This window comes from Aptenodytes patagonicus, chromosome 1, assembly GCF_965638725.1.
Source record: "Aptenodytes patagonicus chromosome 1, bAptPat1.pri.cur, whole genome shotgun sequence".
Lineage (NCBI taxonomy): Eukaryota > Metazoa > Chordata > Aves > Sphenisciformes > Spheniscidae > Aptenodytes > Aptenodytes patagonicus.
The window spans coordinates 189,135,056-189,156,485 of NC_134949.1; the positions used below are offsets into that span (position 1 = coordinate 189,135,056).

General features: G+C 36.4%; 1 protein-coding gene across 1 annotated transcript in view; it reads left to right on the plus strand.

Moving 5' to 3' along the window:
- Positions 1-21,430, plus strand: part of DIAPH3 (diaphanous related formin 3) — a 258,898-nt gene that overhangs the window by 172,963 nt on the left and 64,505 nt on the right. The window contains exons 24-25 of the mRNA XM_076363140.1: positions 5,470-5,634; positions 9,217-9,352. Coding sequence (XP_076219255.1) covers positions 5,470-5,634; positions 9,217-9,352 — 301 coding nt within the window. The remainder of the gene's footprint in view (positions 1-5,469; positions 5,635-9,216; positions 9,353-21,430) is intronic.

Sequence of the window (21,430 nt, forward strand, 5' to 3'; positions counted from 1 at the left end):
AGAGTGTTAGAAACTAAATACTACATCGGTTGAATTGTCATGCTATACTTACCAAGTTTCCTTCTTGTTTTCCCTAATCATTGGGTATTGTCTGCTGTCAGAAACAGGTGAGATGAATGTTTGGTCTTGCTTGGAATAAATCAGAATAATACAGGAAAAACCAGCCATGCTACATATTTCATTGTATTAGTCTATTCAAATACAATATTTTGAACAGTAAATATTACGAACAGGAATAGTTTGCCCTCACCTGCTTCCGCTCCCAGCAGACAGGCAGTAATTTCAAAACAGTAAAGTTGCTTATGGTTTCTAGTAATGTCTGTGAACATACTAATTAAAGAAGCTCACTTTTAGAAAAACAGGAGCTTCAATAAATTACGAAGCAAAAAAGGTTTGATGTAAAGGTTAGATAATCCTGCACAGCATGATGAAGCCTGGACCTGTCTTTACTTTTATTCCTATGACAAGGAAAGCTGAATGATGCTGATGTCTTGGAAGGCATGCAGCTCATAAAAAGAAACCAGCAGGAAATCTGAAAAAGGAAGGATGGTGCTTTGTTGGAAATAAATTTTCGTCTTGAGTACAATTAGGCTCCATGGACAAGCAGGCTATTACATCCTGTCTCTAAATATCACAACCCAAAGGCCCCTAATGAACTGATTAGCATTCTTGTTTCTTTAGGAAGTCAGATATATGCACAGTTGGTGCACTCTTTTATTGACAACATCTATAATTATGAACATTTCTCCTATATATTAGGTTGTGCTAGTTTGTCAGTCATCTTATGTATACTAGCTGAAAAGAAATTATAGTTATTATTGCAGTTCTTCTGTTTGCTTTAATTAGGAAAGTCAAAGAATATTGAATTGATATTGATCTAGAATATTAAAACCATTGAGTGAAATGTTCAATAAAAAGCACAGTGAACAAAATACACTTGTACGTTCAAAATAAAAATTTAGTGGGTTTATGGAGAGTATTTAAATTGCATATTAAAAGCTTAATTAAGTAATTTAGTCAACATGCTCTTTATCAGTCCCGCTTGCACCTCATGATTTTCTAAGTAGCAGCCGAGAAACTCTTGACAAGTTTCAGCCTGCCACTGAACATAGTGTTGATGGCAATTTTCACAGAATCTTATGGAACTAATGCTTGAGAGACAATGAGTTGGTTGCTGCCTTTCAGCTAGGAACGGAGTCCTTTCTTTTTGATCAGTTCTCTATTCCTCTTTCCTTGTCATTTAAGTTAATTTGTTGACATTGCGAAAAGGGAAAGAAGGAACAGCACTTACCCAGGTCAGAGCCTGATAGAAGTGAGGTAGAAGAAACCCATTTCATCTGCAAGGAAGAAACTACATGCTGTCTCTGAACTGTCAGTTACTTAATCAGCCTCATAGTTTGAACTTCCCTCTGTGCAACATAAACAAACTGAAGTCTGTAAGATCTAGCATCCTAAGGACTTTGGAAGATTACAGGACCTGAGCTCGTTAGGTGAAAGAAGACTGTATATTGCTCTTTGGGAGAGGGTCAGGATGTAGACTGTGTGGACAGGTAATGAGATAGGGCTTTGGCAAACAATGTAAATTTAACTTAAGTATATAATTCCTTTATACAGGTCTTCAATATCTGGTCTGGACTTCAGGTGTGTATTACAGCTAGCACTGGTTTTGCTCATAATATATGGGATACACACACTGGATGCAGCAGCTCTGTGTGATACAAATCCATGTCAATTTGTTTAAGTATTATAACATAGAGACAAGTAGGAGTGAGTGAGTTAAAGAAAAGGTATTATTTGACAAATACTCTCCAGAAGGTACTAATTTAAAAATCTAAACATTTCTATGTGTTTCTTGAACTACTATATTCAGATACGGAATTTTATTGTTGAACCTTCTATATGTATATAAAAGGAAGTCTCTATGACACGTATTTTTCAGACAATTGCAACTATTTTCCCAAGAACTTGATGTGGGAAATCCTCAACAGAGCCTTACAACATTCACACCCTTTGGCCTTAGAAGAAAGTAATTTGTTGAAATTCTGGTTTGAAGTGATCTCAAAGTCTTTTTGCACCAGTTTTTGAAAAGTTTGCCTTGTTTTTACGGAGACTGTTGCTGGCTAGTGTAGTGGTAGTCTCAGTTCCATTTTGAATATTCTGCTAAAATATAGGCAGCATCTGTGCACCTATTAATCTTTTGTTCCTATGCAGAATCATATTCCTTTTTTGGATTATCTTAATACGTAGGTTAGCTTGTGAAAAAATCATAAGCAGTGAATATGGGGTCTTTAAAGGAAATTTTTGGTACAGATTAACATCGTTCATTATCTGCTTTAGGTTAACAGCTGCTTTCACTTGGCTTGATACCCTGCACTACATTAGTATTTTATATAGCATAATATATTAAAATCAGTGTAAACTTCAGACAAGCAGTTCACTATGAAAAGAGCTGCCATGAATATGCAAGACCAAACACACAGCAGTTAGAAATTTTGCCACAGATATTGCTTGTCTCAGCCCTGCGTTGCTTTCCTGTTCCATTAATGAGCAGAATGATGATCTGTAGTCCCATGAGTCCAAAAAGGCAGTCCGTGAAGTGAAGCCGCTTCAGAAAAAGTTAACAGATACCTAACTTCTTGATTTCCTTTTCCTCCCACCTGTGTTGCTGCTCTGTTGTATTTCTGTCTTCATTCATCCAAAGCCAATGAATTGTGTAGCTGATAATGCATATATATCAACCTGTTCATAATGATTACGGTTGGGATTGCTGTACTCGGTAGTATTCCCTGTTGTCTCCAGTTCAGCTAGTGCTGGCTAACAAAAGCCATATTTAAGGAAAAAAGGAAGGGGACTTATTAAAAATACCTAAATTGAAGCACAGTCTCAGTAGAATGCCAAGAGCTTAGGGTATCCCATAATGCACCAGATGGAAAATAAAAATCTCCGGATTCATTGTGTCTGGCATTGAAATACTGGATAGTAAAACATCTTTCCAGAGGGCTGTATTTTGAGTTGAAAATTGTGCATCACATACTCAAGAGGAGTCAGTTTTAACAGTATAAACTAAGCAGCCTATATGGACTCTATTAACATAGCTGTAACTTTCGCTATGTCTTGCAGAATATCACAGAAATTTCGTCTCTCACCTCCCCACCCCGCAAGTTTCCTTTTCAGGATATACTCTGGCATGTCATTCATTGATAAATTTAACTTTTTTTTTCTCAGGTGTTTTCCTTCCTAGAAAACTGAAGAAAGTTACTGGAATGTTTCATGTATGACATTTATACATAGCGACAACAAAACAAATTTATCTAATTTTCCTTTACCCTTCCACTCTGTGGAGATATACAGCCTCATAATTGCAAAAAATAGTGTCGTTTTCCCTAAGTTCTGCTAATGATCTAAGAATCACAAATAATAAGTATCCTAAATTGTAGGATCAAAAATAAACAGGATGTAGAAATGCTTGTTTCTAGTTTCACTCAGCATTAATTTTACTATTTTCCTTTATTACAGTTTTTTGTTGTTTTGGTTTGTTTGGGTTTTTTGAACTGCTGACATTTCTTTTGATGGTCCTAACTTGTGTTTTGTCACATCTTGCTTCTCATTATCCTCTTTTTTATTTAATATTTGGGCAGCTGTTACATACTAGCCTTTCATCAACTTTTCTCACTGTCCCACCAATAGCTTTTTAACGTCCTTAATAATTTTAAAGAAATGCAACTCTGAAGGGTAGCTTCCTGTGAGCTTTGTGCATCTTGGGAGCTAAGTAGAGGAGAGAGATTCAAACTGATATGCAAGAAATAGTGGGCCAGCAGCATCAATTCCCTTTGGGCTGTTGCTAGCCAGCACAGGCAGTCTGAAGCTGCTCACGAGCTGCATCTTGTGAAGTCAATAGAAACATGGAAAGAAGCTCATACTGGCTATGGAGCCTTGTCAGAGGAAGAGGAAGTCTGAAATCAAGTGGTTGGGAGGTGATGGAAAATGTATCATTAAAAATCATCAAAATCTAGGCTTTGTTAGTCCTTTTCTACAAGACTTTCTTAGTGGAGACTGTTCTGCCCTCACAGACCCAGCTAATAGCCATCATAGTGACTAATTTGAATGTTGTGAAAGTGCATTATTTCTCCTTTCCTGCACGTGTCTGAGAACATTATTGTGTGATTTTCTGGCATGGATTCTAAATCACAAAAAGAAAACCATTAACTGCTTACTTGGTATTTTAAAAGCAAAGTTAACAAACCAGAAGGACATTTAATAGTGAAATTCAAATGGGATTCAGCCTCTAAACAAAACTAAAAGAAGAGTGCATTGCAAAAACCCTGAAGGGCGAAAGCACTCACCCGGCGGTAAATTGTTACTGTGTATTTAAAACAGCATGGTGGACAAAAATTCTATTTGTCTACATTTTAATGCACTTGATCAAAAATCCTGTGTTTCATAAAATAAAGTGACCATAGCGTATGTATCTGTAGTATGAAGCATAGAAATACAGTAAATTCTCTTTTGCAATAGTTGGGATGGGCAATTGGGAGTAAAGGTAAAATTGTCATTTCTTATCTTTTGTAGTCTTCCCTGCAGCAGAAAAATAATGGAACATAAATATTTGTTTAGCTACCATTCCATTTAAGTAAACACTTTATGGAGTTGTCCTACATAAGGAAATGACTACACATAATATTTCTTCTTTGAGCTTCTTTGACAAACGATATTACCAAAATTCTTGAATAAACATAGGGGTTTTTTTATTTCATTTATGTTATGCAGTAATTTGGTGCTGTTTATAAATTGTCTATCTCTTGGAGAAGTAGTTCTATTGTTTTCACCTCTGATTTAATTAAGTTGTATTGACATCGCAAATAGCCTTAGAAAAAGCATAAATACGTGATGCAGCCACCAGGAATAGAAATGAATGCATTGCTGTTGCTACAACAGCATTTTAAAAAAAGCAGTTAAGATGAAGTTTTTAATCTTTCATGTTTTTTACTTTCAATACTGTTGTTTAGTAATATTTCTATTTTTACTCTAATTTGAGTAGGAACTATACTATTTCTTGATATATTAAAGTATTCAGGTTAGTTATTGGTATCTGTAAATAAATTCCATATAAATTGTAATTTATATACCAAAAACTTTAGCTTCAGTAAGGAGACAGTGATACTAAATAAACTACATAGGTGCTTGAAATTAGATTAGTCCCATACATTTCATTTCATACAAAACTATATGCTAATGGAATAATCTTTAAGTTTAAAGTGGCTGAGAAAATTTGATGAAAGCACCCTGATTTATTCATAGGCTTAATATACACAGTAAATACTAGGAAGCATATATGACATGGAAGGAATTCTTTTGATACTTCATTTGATGCAAATGAAAAATGTGTATGAAATACAGATCAATGTTAAGTAAAAACTGTGGGTTTGACTGGATTTACTGAGTATTTTTGCAGCCTTAACAGCAGTGTACAGCTTTCTAGTTCATGCCAGAGAAGATTTTCAGAAACTTTCACGGATGCATGAGAACATGGAAAAACTCTATCAGAACGTGATGGGATATTATGCCATTGATCTGAAGAAAATTTCAGTGGAGGAGTTTTTAACGGACTTAAACAACTTCAGGACAATGTTCATGGTACAATCTGTTTATTTAATGCCTAATGTTTCCAAAATTTTTTTTGGTAATCTTTCAGTGACTGAACAAACTAAAAATAATTTTCTAACTCCTCAAATGGTATCTGGTACTCATATCAGAAATTTTACTTTGCACATCCCAAATTCTTAGGATATCCTAAGGATAACGGAGTTTTGAATTAATATTTGTGGGTTATTTCTTTCTGAAAGAATTGAAAATTCCTAATAACAATGAATGTAATTTAAAACTGAGCCTCTTATATGCATGTATAACCTGAAGGGGAAAAATCTGAAACTCTACCTTTTTTAAATACAACTGCGTTTTCTGTTTAAAGGATGCTTGTTATTTACTCAAAAATAAATATTCTAACAATGTGAGGGGGGGACCATGCAATGTAACTGCACCAAGTGACCACCCCCAGACTTCTCTTGCTCTCATCGGGGAGGAAGGGTAATTTAAATAAATTAATATAAATTAATTCTATATTTATAATGCACACTCTTCCCATGCAAAATCCAGACCCAAGGTTTTATTTCGTTTAATTTTTCATTTGCCTGCAGCACTTGATCAGTGTCAAGGTTTGCGTCTGTAAGCAGGTTCCCTGCTATGGAAACTCAGAGCTCCTTATCCTGGCTTAAAAACATAGCATCTTTTCCTCAAACTCGGTCTAAGGACCTTTAATTTTTGTTACAATAGGTTGCCTAAGATTTTGAGTTTTATGCATTTTAAATGCTTGCTTACTTTTCCTTTTAAAAAAGGATGATCTTTGGGGGGAGGGGCGAAAAATGGTTATTTTATTATTATTCTAAATATTTGTATTATATTTGAGAAACAGACATTAGGCTGATCCAGGTTATTGTTGGGTAGCTGCTTTTTGTATAGAGCTCAGAACAGAGTTATAAGCATAATTCAGATTCACTGTTAGTTAGCAGAGCTTTGCCTTAGAGTCATCTAAAATAGTCATAGATGTGGAGGTTAGCTCTCTCCTTGTATCACAGGGCAGCATCTGCATTATGTATACAAACGTTTGCACATACTAGCTCATCATAAAAGCTTGAGCTATTTTGGAAATCTAATTTTATTTTTCTTTAGGTATTTTTTGAGTCCAAATGCATTTTCATTATGCTTACAAATGTTAATAACAGTTTTTTTTGTTTTGTGGTTTTTTTGTTTGTTTTTTTGTTTTTTTTTTTAATTCTACCAAAATGTGATTTAAGAGTTTTAACAAAAGACCTTTCTGAAAAGTGAGGTAGAAATTTCTCACCAGGGTATTTCTTTATATGTTTGGAGCTGATTATATATGACTATAACCAGTCGTCTTGGCAAATTTCAGGATAATAAGATGTTCTCCAAAATATTGCAGGTTCTTTCACCACTGTCAATGTAGTTCTTCTGGAAGAAGGATGATTAACTTGATGATATACTTCAGAATACATACTCAATACTGGTATACCCCTCAATTTAAAATAACCAAACAACTTCGGGAAAGCTGTTGGCTATATAAGTTCGAAATATTTTTATAGAGCTCTTATTTAGGAATAGTGGGGATTGCTATCTTGGTGATTTATAACTATGTTCAGATTGGTAAAGTTAGGGGTGCAGGGAGAGGTTGTTGATTCTGTGTGGAGGTTGTGGTTGGTTTTGGTTGGGTTTTTTAAGCTTTCTTTGCAAAAATAGTTTTTTCTCTTGGATTCTGAACACTTGGCTGGTAAGCAACTCTTTCTCCATGAAGAAATGGAAGAATAAAAAGGCAGGTCCCCAACTGTGTATGAATTTATTAATTTGGATAACTTGGAAAGGTGACTCGTGTCACATCTGGCTACCTATGATTACATAGCTTAATTTACTGGCTACGCTCCTGCAGGAATGTTATCTGAGCATGAGCTTGTGACAAAGTCTGGAGCAGTGATCCAACTCATGCCTATTGAACTGTAGAAAGATTCAATTAGTCATTTTACCATCTCTCCTCATTGCAGCCTGACGCTTACCGTTACAACACACTTATTTAAGTTGCTTGCGTGTTCCCCAGTCTTGTTTGGTTTTGCTTGTTGTTTGTAATGATTTCAGACATGTCTGAGGGTGTAGATAGGGAAAAATACTTCTTTCTTAGATATTGAGAAAGGGTTTGAAATTCCTATGTCCATCTGTTTTGAGGAAAGGATTTAAAATGGAACCCATATTTAGCAAACATATTGGAACATGTAAAGATTGCCAAGCCTCTACTACTTCAGAGTTTAACAGCTAAAAAGCTAGAAGGCACAGTCTTCAATCAGCATAATTTTGCCTGGCAAGTTACATATGCCAGATTTTTCAACATGGGCATTGATTAAGTTTTCCTAACTTGATCAGTGCCTAATTTGAAACTCGGGGGAGTCTGACTTCAAAATTGCTAAATACTATGAAATAGTTGTATTACTTTAATTTCTGATATTTAAACCACACTTCCCATTTAAATGCTGCAGAACAAGAATTCTAAATGCTTAGGTTCATCTTGAATTGGAGACTCAAAGAAGTGGTTGTGCTTTACCTTAATTTCCCCATATTTCTTTTCTGTGTCTGTAAAATTAGCACTGATACTAACTGCTGCTTCACAGCAGTGTTATAAAGATAGATTAATTAATGCTTCGAAACAGTTAGATATTATTGATGAGCATGATAGAAGAAACCTTGAGGAAAATTAATAATTCTGTCTTGCAGAGCACAGTTTGAAGGCTATATGAAAAAGGTGTGTAGATAAGACATGAAACCCTTTATCATTCAATGACACTAAACAAAATATTGAGTAGCTGCTCAGTTTTGAGACTTTTTGGAAAAGATTTTTGAGATGCCTAGCGTGAGACACCTGAGGTCTGATTTTCAGAATTGTTTAGCATTGGTCTTGAGTACTGACAGAAAGTGAAGGTGGTTGGCATCCTAGAAAACTTAGCTCAAAAGACTTCTCAATTTAGTGCTGAAAAATCACACAGTTTTTTTGCTTAATGTCTGAATGTGCAAAATAATGACTTAAAAACTCTGAAACTCATAGTTCTGTTTTGGCTCATTGGAAGCTTTGGAGTACTTATTTATAATCCAAAATAAACAATGTTGTACAGGTATTAACCAGAAGGCAAGAATTTATAAACCCAGTGAATTAATGCATATGTGGATAAGAATAAGAAAAATGCACAGCTAAGTCACCCAAGCAGCCTTGTTTTGCTTGGTATAGTGGCAGCATGAGAAAGACTAAATATTGAAACTATTCTAGAAATACAAATAGTAACATACTTACAGTTTTGTAAAACCAGGTGGTTTAGATATTTTGAGTTCTTCCTACATTAACGTGTATATTCTTAAGATGTATTTCTTGCTGAATTTATAATCCCCATTTGGGGGCAATTAGTATGCTTTTAATGTATTTATTCTGAATTTGCTTACTCTTCTGAATAAAATGTACTAAATATGGAATGTAAAATATTTATTTGGCTTGATAAATTAAGGTTAGTTAGGAGATGTGATTTTAAAGCTTTTTTCTTTGTTTTTAAGGTTCAGCTTTTGTTTTTGCTAAGACTTCAGTTTTAAAGGAACTCTATTTTTTTTTCATAGCAAGCAGTAAAGGAGAATATGAGAAGAAGGGAAGCAGAAGAAAAACAGAGGCGTGCTAAAATAGCTAAGGAGAAAGCAGAAAAAGAAAAACAAGAGAGGCAACAAAAGAAAAAGCGCTTGTTAGAAATGAAAACAGGTAAGTAATGTAGAAAACATTTTACCTAGCATTTTACTGGAAATAAAGCTGCTATTTTTTCATTATCTGAATGTGCTATGAAAAAAGAATAAATGAATCATTTTCACCAATTAAAGGTTACAGCAAAGAGGTTCTTAAATTTTGTTTCGTTAATGAGCTTCTCTAATTACCTGTTTTCCTCAAGCTATTTTAGAACTCGTAATGCTGCTTTGTATTTTTCCATTAGAATATACTGAACATTGTGTGACCAAGTGTAAGTTCAGTTATGCTCAGAACACCTTATGTTACTTGAGAACAGACATTTTCGAAATCACAAAGCCATTTTCTTTCTTTTAACTAAGATTACATATTCATTTTTGTTCTTTTATAAGAATAAGCCCTTCCTGAAGTACTCTGGATTTTAATTTGAGTATGTCAGTTGTTGATTTCAATAGGTCCCTGTTGAAACACCTTAAAAGAAACCTCAGCCGTGCATTTTTAAAGTTACTCATTTATGCTGTGTTGTTTTTTGTACCAAAAGAGATGGCAGACACTGTGAGTTCTCTGTTACTAAAAAAGGTGTTTGATGATCCTCTATACTGCTATATTTTATCCCAGGCTGAGCTTCTGGAATCCTTTAGAATGATACATGACTTACTGTGTAAATTACCGTGAGCTACTGTCATTTTTTTTCTGAGCAGATCTTCTTAAACAATTCCCCACTCAAACCCTGATCGGCACCTTTGGCATAAATGATTGTCATGGTTTAACCCCAGCCGGCAACTGAGCACCGCACAGCTGCTCGCTCACACCCCACCCCCACCCCCCCTGGTGGGATGGGGGAGAGAATCAGAAGAGTAAAAGTGAGAAAACTTGTGGGTTGAGATAAGAAGAGTTTAATAATGGAAATAAAATAATAATAATAATGATAAAAGAATATACAAAGCCAGTGATGCATGATGCAATTGCTCACCACCCGCCAAACGATGCGCAGCCAGTCCCTGAGCAGCGGCCCCCCCGGCCAGCTTTCCCCCAGTTTATGTACTGAGCATGATGTCCCATGGTATGGAATATCCCTTTGGCCAGTTTGGGTCAGCTGTCCTGGCTGTGCCCCCTCCCAGCTTCTTGTGCACCTTCAGCCTTCTCAGTCGATAGAGCATGGGAAGCTGAAAAGTCCTTGACTTAGTGTAAGCACTACTTAACACACTGATGTTTTAGTTGTTGCTATCAACATTATTGTCATACTAAATCCAAAACACAGCACTATACCAGCTACTAGGAAGAAAATTAACTCTATCCCAGCTGAAGCCAGGACAATGATTATCTCCTCTTCCACATTTCACTAGTCGCCAGAGTAGGTGCGTTTAGTTTCAGAGATTCTTCAGACCAAAAGTCTTTGATTTATTTTCGTAAGAACATCCATGTGTTGAGGTGCGAGACTAAAGCTTTCTTTTAAGATGGGGAAACCAGGTGGCTGCTCTCTGAACACAGAATTTCTAATTCTTTAGAAGTAAATTCAAGACCCAATCAGAAAACTACCAGTGACAATCTTTTTAAAGCTCACAGAAGATAGAGGAGGCTGCAGAAGACTAGGAAAGGGTAAAACTGGTATCTGTATTCATGCATGGTTGCAAGTGTTTCAAAAGAGGTTAGATATTCTTCTCTCAGACATGTTGTATGTATGACTGATAGTGCTTTGGATGGAAAATTGATAGTCTTTCAGGGAAAATTAAAGCTCTTCTCAAGTCCTGTTCTTCATAATGTCATGTTCAGGCTTTCCAGAATACAGGTGCCAATGTTACGGACTTCTGAGTCATATACCCACATGTGCATGTAGGCCTCTGGTAATTAAACCTTCTACTTTACCTAATGTAGCGGGGAACTATGTACTTGTTATTTACAGATCAGCTAGGTCATTGAGTAAATAGCTGCTTTGTCTCTTAGTAGCTTGTTTTTTTTTATTAAATCATATAAGTGTACAGAAGGAGGTTTCTTGCTCTTGTTAGCAGCCACTTAAGGTTTGGTCTGGAATGACTGATCTAAACAACTGCAGATGGGAAAAGATGATGTTAGCATCACCTGAAGCTATAAATGTCTTGAGTCTGATATTCACTAAATTGGCTGCTGATGAGTTGTTTTTTGTTCTGCAGAGCTCCTTGTAAGGTTTCTTGTGCTTGTTTGCAACATCATTTTAAAAGTCTATTAGAAAACCCAAATTCTGGCAGTGGATAGCACCTGTGGTAGATTTGTTTGTCAGGAAGGACAGCAACAACAATATGAAAAGTGGGGATTGGTTTTGTTTTTTTTTTAATTTTGATAGTCTTATCAAAACTGTATTTACTAATTGAAGAGGCATAATGTTGCTCTGATTCTGATGGAAGATTAACATAGACATTCAAAAATTATTTTTTCCTTTTTTTCCCCTCTTTTTTTCCTAGCCATCACTAGTTCATTGAAAGGCTGTCTTCTCATTAAGAATCTGTAAATCAGTCACAAAATGTTTACATCTGACTTGCTGACAAATTTCTAACCAGGTCCTCCCTCTGTCACAATACCAAAACACTCTACCTGGAGTGTGACTGTGGAGTAACTGATTTTTGCTGCATATCATTTTTATATGGTGACTAGATCAGATGTTGGATTTGTAGAAACATTATTTCAATTATTGCTTGAATGAAGTAGCTGAAAACTCATTGATGTCACCATCCCAGAAATTATTTTCTGGGATTCAAACAGGTGCATACTTGAAAAAGAGAAAAGACTAGAGTATGTGTACTAACTGGTTCTTCAAGATTTTTTTTTTTTCCCCTCAGTGAACAGATCATAGTGTACTCTACATCTCCACTCTTAATTTTTCAGTAACATTGCTTTTTCACTGAAAATGACCTGAAGGTTAGGGATGCTTGTGTATCACTGTGCTATATGCCACTTCAGAGTTTCTTAACTATTTCTCTTAAACTTTTTTAAAAAATCCCAAAAAGCAACAAACAGAAAACAAACAAACAAACAAAAACTCTAAAAAACCAACCCCACTTTACTGGACTGACAATCATTAACAGCACTGGTTGTGCTAATAACTTACTCTTATGCATTATTTGTCATTATCACTACAAATTAGTTCTTACTATCAATCACTACCACTACATATTCAAAGCCGTCAGTCCTTAGCATCTGTGTCCTAAATTTGATGTGAATATAAAGTCCCACGGAGCTGATACTGTAGAGTTGGCAACGATGGCTACCAGCGATGGTCTTAGTTGACAAGATGACATGTTGAAGCTTGAGAGGTTGTCTGCAAGGGAAGCTAGAACTGAAGTGGGTATTTTCCTTCTCTACCATCTTCTCTTCCCTTCCCCATGCCCAGTTTCGGATCTTAACCTTTTATAAAATGGTTTAGTTTCTAGACGGTTCCCGACCCTCTTGTCTATCCCTAGATTACACGATGCAAAATCCTTCAGGGGTGTTAATTCCCCAGGCCACAGCAGTGCCTTCAGCTGGACGCTTTTCCCTTGCTTAGCTGCTGCTGCTTTTCTTAATGTAAAAGCAGTCTTTTCCCAGTGCTTGAGGTTGTGCTTTTTTCAGTGACCGTTAATTGGCCATTAGTGACTGGTTTACCATTCTGGAACTTCTGCTTTCAGGCTGTGCCCATACCTTTCAAGGCCTGAGCTCGCTAGCCAATGCTTAAACAGGATTTATATCATCATCCTAAGCTTGTTTTGTTAACCACTGGTCTCATTTACAACACAGACGTTTAACCTGTCCTAGATTCTCCTTTGTTCTTGAAGTCCTTTTCTTTGGGTTTCTTCAGCTTTCATCTGATTTTGAAAGTTATTTGAAGAGTAGGATTTTGTTGCCTATGGTGCCACCTTCAGCTGCATAAGGTGGAGGAAAGAGTGATTCATTTCTTCGCATAAAAGTGACCTACATAATACTGCAAAAGTTTTTAGCTATTTGAGGGGTATTGCTGCCTTTTTTTGCATTCACAAAAACTTAAGACCTTAAAGAAATATGTACCAAAATATAGATTTTATTAATATCTACCAAATATGTGAGTTGAGTCGATAAGTTGCATGTAGCACATTAGGACTGTATTATACCAGGTTTGACTAGCACTACATAGATTGTATTAACCCAAAAGGAAAATGATTCTGGATTTACGGTAACTCCTGATTTTTAGCTTAAACTACTTTTGGGGGGGAGGACGGAATTCCTTCTGGGTGAAAACAGTAATTTCATCACTAGTAACTGACATTTACCACAAACATGAGATCCAAGGTGGTCCTACAGTATACCAGCCTTCTCACAAACTGTAATAGTCTTAGCCTATGTTGTGCCTTTGATATACAGGTGACAACTTAGCCATCTATATCACAGCTTACGCTCTGTCATCCATACCTCTGCATCAGACTGCCTTTGAAATACTGTTACACTAAGTTCAGTGTTGATATGGTCTTTTTCTAAAATTAGATAACTATGTATACTGTGTGATAAATCTTCATAAAGTTTTCAGTTTGAATTTTTTATATTTCAGATATAAATATTTATATCAATATTTCATAGATTGTGAAATGTATAGTGTTTTATGAGTAGGCAGTACAGCATTTTTTAGAAAAGCCTAGAATTTTAGGTAGGCTTTATAGTATAAATTTGGACCTCTGCTAATAAGACCATAGATTTTTGTTATGACATGGAATAGTTTGACTTACTCTCTTGCAAGTATTTTTTTGAGATTTGGACCTGAAGCCAATGTCAGATACAGATCCCTCTAAATTGTAATCTGCTGAAATTCTCAATCTCTACTTTACATCTTAGATAGCTACACTTAAGTGTCCTAGCGATCACAGCTCAAATGGTTCACTAATACAAAAGGCTGAGAGTCTTAAGTTTGCATAATAAAAATATCAGCTCCATATTTTCCTTTCAGCTCCATCCTAATTTGAAAGTATGTGGAATTCAGTAAAAATTTTGAATGTCTAAGCAGAGAATGATATTTGGTATTTTGAAATTTATGATAATAAAATCTGTCCTTTAAATACTCTCTGGGCTACAAGGTGATGCTCGTCATGAGATGCTTTGTCAATAAGATTGCTTTACTTGCTTCTGTGAAGCCAGTTCAAACTATCACATACTATTGTTCCAAAGGTAAATAGCCGGTGGTAGGAGATCTTTACGTAAATGCCACTTGTCTGCATACTGTTAACATTCAGATACATACTTTCTCATGCTGTTCAGATTCTCGTTGGAAAGCACACCAATCAATTATTTTGATCTTATCACAGTATAAAGAATTCTATAACTGTGATAACACCAGCTAAATTTATTGTAATATAATTGAAAACTCCATCATTGTGGCATCTTCATTGTGTCTTACTTTGAATACTATTTAAGTAACAAGCCACTTTAATCAGTGGTTATTTAGAAAGGCTGCCCTTTCTTACGCAAAAGCAGTGAAGTGATGCCAGAATGATGTCTTAAACATCTGATTTCCAATCTAGAATATTAGTTTGTTTTCAATTGTGTTACTCAGTTTCACTTTTATCACAGCTAACTGGTTTTAAATCCATGTTTCAGTTTATTTAGACAGTTATGACCTTATTTGCAGTCAATTTTGCAGCATTTATTTTTGCAGAGGTTTTATATTGTTTATCTGATTTTGGAAAAAAACATTCATGTCTCACAAACTTGCTAAGAGTGTTTTAGATTTTGGTTCTTCAAACATTTACTACTTTATTACTGTCTGCTAAGTTGTGCAATATGAATATTTTCATTAGTTCTGCAGTGTTCTGCAAAGCAAAAGGACACCATGGATCACAGCACTGATAGTTTAGGCAATGAAAATAGTAAACATAATTAGGTAATTAAAATTCAGATTCCAACAGATAAAATGCTTGCCTTTGAAATGAATTAAAAAATCCCCAAACCTACTTATATTTATAGGTACCCTCAAAGACCCTATTTTCCGTGCCTAGCTCAAGTTTGTAAGGCCTCCATTTTATTAATTTCTTCTCATTGGGAGAGGAGAATCAATACTTCTTAATAGTATTCCTTTCCTCTGAGGGGAGTGAAGGACTGCAAATGTCGCAGATTATAAAAATCTGCTCATGTTCCATTACAACTGAGATGACATCAGTAGTTTCTAACATATGTTGATAATTTGTTGTTTTAAAAAGTCTGCTGGGCTACTTTCCTGAAAAACACAAGTATTGTACAATAGTCGGTTTATTGCTAGATTTTGGGCATTTAGGTATATGTTTTGTGCAACTAAATTTACTGTGAAGGGGACAAAAGATCTGATAATGCTATATATGAAGAAATCCTGAGGATATAATATTAATATCCAACAACTGTTTTCTGTAAGGGCTCTCTTCTCTAGGAAGTTTCCCCTTTTGGAATTTAAAGTGCTCCATTCATCTCGGTTCCTCCATGGTGCTGATAACTCTTTCCAGTTGTCCCATGACTGACTCCACTTATCCTCAAATTGGACCCTCTTCACCAAGAATATTCCTGAGGTCACTTTTTGTTATTAAATTTATTCTTACCAAGAAGATTCCTGAGGTCACTTTTTGTTATTTAAATTTATTCTTAAGGATCACTTTTATTATGAGGCCATTGGGGAATAAGTCTGTTCCATAACTGTGCGGAGTGTAACTTCTTCCTCTTATGTTAAATAACAATGAGCAGAAAGAATGGTGGGACCTTACAGAGTTGCCTACTCAGTACTTACTCATGTTAATACTTAGTGGGCAGTTGACAGTAAGCTCATGACAAGCTTGGAGAGTAGATCTAATGTTGCTTTATGCCTGTAAAAAAAAAAAAAAAAGTCCTATGTATGAGGACCAAGTTGTGACAGACATTAACCACAAATCCACTGGAAAGGAGATGTCACCTGATACGTCACTAAAGTATGGAGGTTGTTTTTCAGCTGCAATTGTATTGTTTTGACAGTAAAATATAAATCTGGGTAAATTACTGAGAACAGATGTTCCCTCAAGAATAACTGTCACATTTGTACTTGAAAATGATACGGAGGATGATAAAATACAGGTATGCTCAATTAAAAAAAAAAAATCTGGCCTGAAAAACAATGTGTGATACATCTGCGGAAGCCACAGCAAAAGATGAGAGAGAGACAGCAAAACCTCATTAAGTCTCACGCTGTAGGATGTTCAGGGAATTAGATGTTTTTAGTGCAAAAAAAGTAGAACTGATCTGAATGTATATTTATTAAAACCCAACAACAAATAGTCACAAGTCATGTTCTAACAAGATCTCAAAGGTGCTAAATCTTGTGAAGCATGGAGGTGTAGTTCATGCACTTGCTGGCAATGCATGGGCTCAGAATGCAGCAGCTGCTATTTGTTTGTACTAAGTAGTAGCTCCAAAAGAACAAGAGGTTTGGAAGAAACAATTATTTTTCTTTCTGAAAATTTTACTTAGAAATAGAACCTTTGGAGATAGTAGCTGAAAGGCATTTGTGAAACTGAGGTTTACACAAAGCCCCTGAAAAAATAAATAGCAGCTGTGTTTGGGAGAGAGTGAAATAGTCAAAACAGAGAGAACTGTTGAAAAAAATAATGGTCATTAAAGTAATGTCTGTAGATGAATATTCTCCTAAGACTTGTCATTTATGTTGTAGCGGTAAAATTTCTAAACAAATGTGAAAAGAATGCTGCAAACTTAAAATGGCATTACCATGAAAAAAATTACAATCTCTGGAGCTATCTTTGGGATTAAGAGCTCTAACATTTATGCAGGTAGCGGGTTTTGGTTTGAGTAAGCATTTCCTACTCCAAGTACTACCTCACATCTTCTCCATAAGGAGGTAGGCATCAGAGTCCTCTTTAAACTCTCACTCCTGCTATGTGTAATGCTTTTATTTTTTGTTTTTTTCTGAATCGTCGAAAGTTTCTTCTCTCAAGTTGCAGAGGAAGGGAGGAATAAATATCTTTACCATTGCATTGGAGGGTATGCTTTATTTTTACTTTCCTTAGTCCAAGGTTGTAAAAGAGCCAAGAACCTCCTCTGTCATTGTTGGAAAGCTAGCAGAAGAGAAGGTCATGTCTCTGACTCTTCCTTCAAACTGAGTCTGCTGCTGCTTCTATTTCTATGCTGTTCACTATGACGCTTATCTTCACTGAGCAATACCTCAGTGGTTGTACAGAAGTAGTCTTGTTACTGCATACCAAAATATTCTTGCTCTGAAGCTTGCTGACAGAAGTTATTTGATTTCTCTGGCAGCTTCAATCCATTGAAAGCTATTAAATGCAAATACAGAGTCTTTGAATCACAAACTGCTGGAGACCAAGAGACCGTTCTAGAAATGTCATTACCTATTTATCCTGTCCTTTTTATAGATGTTTGCTATTGGCTACTAGTGCGCAGAGAATGCAGGGCTCGGTGGACCTTTGATCTGATCCTTCTGGGTATTCTTGTGCATTTATAGCCACCCAAACAAAAAAGGTCTTGCCCACCCAAAGCTGTCCAGAAGCTTTCCTTTGACTAAGCTCAGTCATGTAATCCAGTCAGAACTTTCTCACTCCATGAGTGAGAAATTATATAACTTTAAATATCCTTCAGCCCCTCATCTCTGTAACGCAGCTGTCAGTATGAGTGATCATTGTGTATATTTTCTGATTTATCAGTTGTTTATAAATTTGAATGGAAATAGTAATGTCTTTCCCTGTGCTCAATGAACTTCTTGAGAGGCACACGGTAACCAAGAGACAACCACACACATATTCAGCTGCATATATTCTTATAAGAAGCTACGTTCAGTTAAGAATGCTACTAGAGAGGTTCTAACTGCTTTCTAAATGAAATTGTAATTGATATGTCTCAATAACAGATGATTGGGTTTTTTCACCTCTGTGAAACCACTAATGAAAATACTAGTTTTTGGCTAGTCTGAAAAACAGATTGGTTGCATTCTTGTCAGTGTCATTGGAGTTGGAGCTATGATGTGTAAAGAAAACAGAAAAATCATTAATTAACAGAAAACTTATTGACTGACTTCTTCATATGTAGCTGACAGTTCTCACTGTTAGCTGTCCTATCAAATCTTAATCTTAGATAACAGTGCATAAGATTGGTCTGGTTTAGGTATGACTGATTAAATGTAAGTAACTAAAACTTAGCATTCTGCTTAATTTAGCAGTTTTATTTTTCCACTAAAAAGGCAGAGTATCCCTAGTGAATAGAAAAAGGGCTAAAAGAAGATTGTGTCTTTAAACTGGCTTTTAAAAAAATATTATCAGGTAATGCGATATATATACTGCATTACTAGCATATCCTGTATTGTTGAGTTGGTGAGAGAGTAGGTGTGTACGCAGATAAGTCATTTCATTTTCAGACTGTTAGTTATTGTTTCTGTGGACTTAGTGGAAAGGTAACTTTTTTTTTTTATTGTAGCCATGTTTAGAGTTTCCATTGTAGATGGACAACCTGTTCTAGTGTTTGACCACTCTCAACGGGGGGGGGGGGGGGGGGGGGGGGGAATCTTATGTTTGAATGCAATTTCTTGTAATTCAGTTTGTGCTCATTGCCTCCTATCCTGTCTCTGGGCACCTCTGAGATAAGTCTGGCTCAGTCATCTTTACGCTCCACCCAGTCCCCCATCAGGTATTTGTATATATTGATAAGATCCCCCTGAGCCTTCTATTCTCTAGGCTGAACAGTCCCAGCTCTCTCAAGTGTGTTCTGGTATGAGAGATGCTCCAGTCCCTTGATCATCTTTGTGGCCCCTGACTGACTTTGCTTGGGTATGTTTGTGTCTCCCTGGTACCGGGGAGCCCGGACCTGGACCCAGCACTGCAGATATGTCTCACCAGTACTGAGTAGAGCAGAAGGATGACCTCTCTTGACCTGCTGACAATGCTTTTCTTTGGTCATCTCTGCCACAAAGGCACAATACTGACTCATGGTCAATACGTTGTCCACCAGAATTCCCAATTTTTTTTTAATTTTTTTTTTTTTTTAAAAGCTGCTTTCCAGGCAGTTGGCGCCCACCTGTGCTGGTGTATGGGTTTACGCTTCACCACATGCAGATCCTCTGTTGAATTTCATTAAGATTCCTGTCTGCCCATTTCTCCAACTTGCCAAGGTCCTTCTGAATGGCAGTACAACCGTCTGGTGCGTCAACCGTTACTCTGAATTTTGCACCATATGCAGACTTGCTCAGAGTCCACTCTGTCCCATCATCCAGGTCACGAAGGAAGATGTTACAAATATTGGCCCCAGTATGAAGTCCTGGGGTATACCACTTCAAAGGCTTGGCATTCTGTTTATTCTTCTGTAAGTCCAATTTACCTCAGGAAAACTTTTCGGGGATCTCTCTCAGAAAAGTTTGCTCTGGCAAACCCTTTACTGGATGTGCAATCAATATATATGATCCTGGATAACCTCTGTATAAAGTGGGTTTACAGAGGCTTTCTTCTGTTGTCACAGAAAGAATGGGATTTACAGACTCACAATGAACATCAGAAATTTATAGATTTTTATTACAAAGTTCAATATTAAGATGATTTCACTATCAGTCCCAGTACTTAAATGGGAAATTGTGATCCAGCTGAGATGCAGAAATAGATACCTTACATCACTGAAGTATTTTTGTATCTCTGTGGTACAGAACCACCTCTAAAACCACAGTTTACCCTTTGGTTTTTATGGTATGAGTTACGTTATGGAAGTTAAATTGGTGTAGTTACCAACCTTAATTTCAACAACTGATTTGAAAGGGACAACTGTCTTTCAGAGTTTGTGAAAGATGGATGCTTAGTTTGCATTTCACTTGTTTTGAGCTCTTTGGAACTTGGGGCACGCTTCTATTAATATGCTCAGAGTCAAAATTATCTATTTCTGTACTAGAAAAGCACTTTATGACAACTCAATGATGGAACAATTTCAGCAAGAGCAAACAAGATGGTATGAAACCCACTATCCTCAGCTAGAAGATTTATGGAATAGGTGCATCAGTCATTAGGGGAAATCATAGCTTTTTATAGTACGCTTGCCTAGGGCTCTGAAGCACCAGCAAAGGCTTACGACTTTGTGTTGGGCATCAGTAAGAAATGTAACTCTTCTGATTCTGGACTAGACTGTTTATGTGATTCCTATGAGGTATATACACGTGTTTTGCTTTTGGGAAGGGTTGGTATGTGTCTTTCGCCTGAAGTCACCGCTGAGAAAAGACAAGTGAATAGTGATGTTTCTGGCCAAGGTTGTATTTAACACTTTTTAAATCTAAAAGGAACCGTCCTTTCAGCCAGTCCATCCAAGGCACGCTTGGCAGCTATTTCTGCTTTGCATCTGTACATTGGAAATTTTCTTTTCCTCACTGTAATGTAACAAGGTGCTTGCAAGACTTGATCAGGATCAAAGGAACTCCTGTGTTCTGTTAAGAGTCACGGCTCCAGCCCATGCACCATTATTGAAACTCGAACTGATAGCCATGTATGCCTTCACTCACCTGTCAATGAAGATTATCTGATTGGTCCTATGGCTTTTACCAGAAAAAGTTCAAAGCCTTAGAGCAAGTTCAACTTGAAGTCTATATATGCTGTGCATTTTCTGGACAAAGATACCTTTAACATCCACCCACAATTTCTTTGTAAGATTGTATCTGAATTTCATTGGAGGGAAGAGTCTGAGTTTAGGCGGTCACATTGTTAAACATTTTGAAACCTTCCCTTCTCTGGACAATAAGATTGCTTTATATTTTTATGTTGGCAATATAAGAGCCTTCAAAAAGTCTCCTGACCTGTTCATATGTAAGGCTGAGAGGTCTAGAAGTTGTTATGTGTCAGCACTACGAATACTTCACAGAATCTGGCTGCCTGAGACTCTGAGACTGAAAAGATGGAACCACTTCCAAAACATTGGAGCTCACTCCTGCATTGATGGCTTAAATTATCTCCCTCTCTGTGATCTGCTGTTCTGCTCCCTGGAGCTTAAGTCACTCAACACTATACCATTGCTAAAGCTTTCCTCTTGTGACGTTGTTCAGAGAGTGGTCCTTCAATTTTTACTCAGATGGAGACCTTTAGTCAGCTGGGCATTGCTTTGTAGGCTGTACTGGTCAAAATCAATCATTATACAAACAAA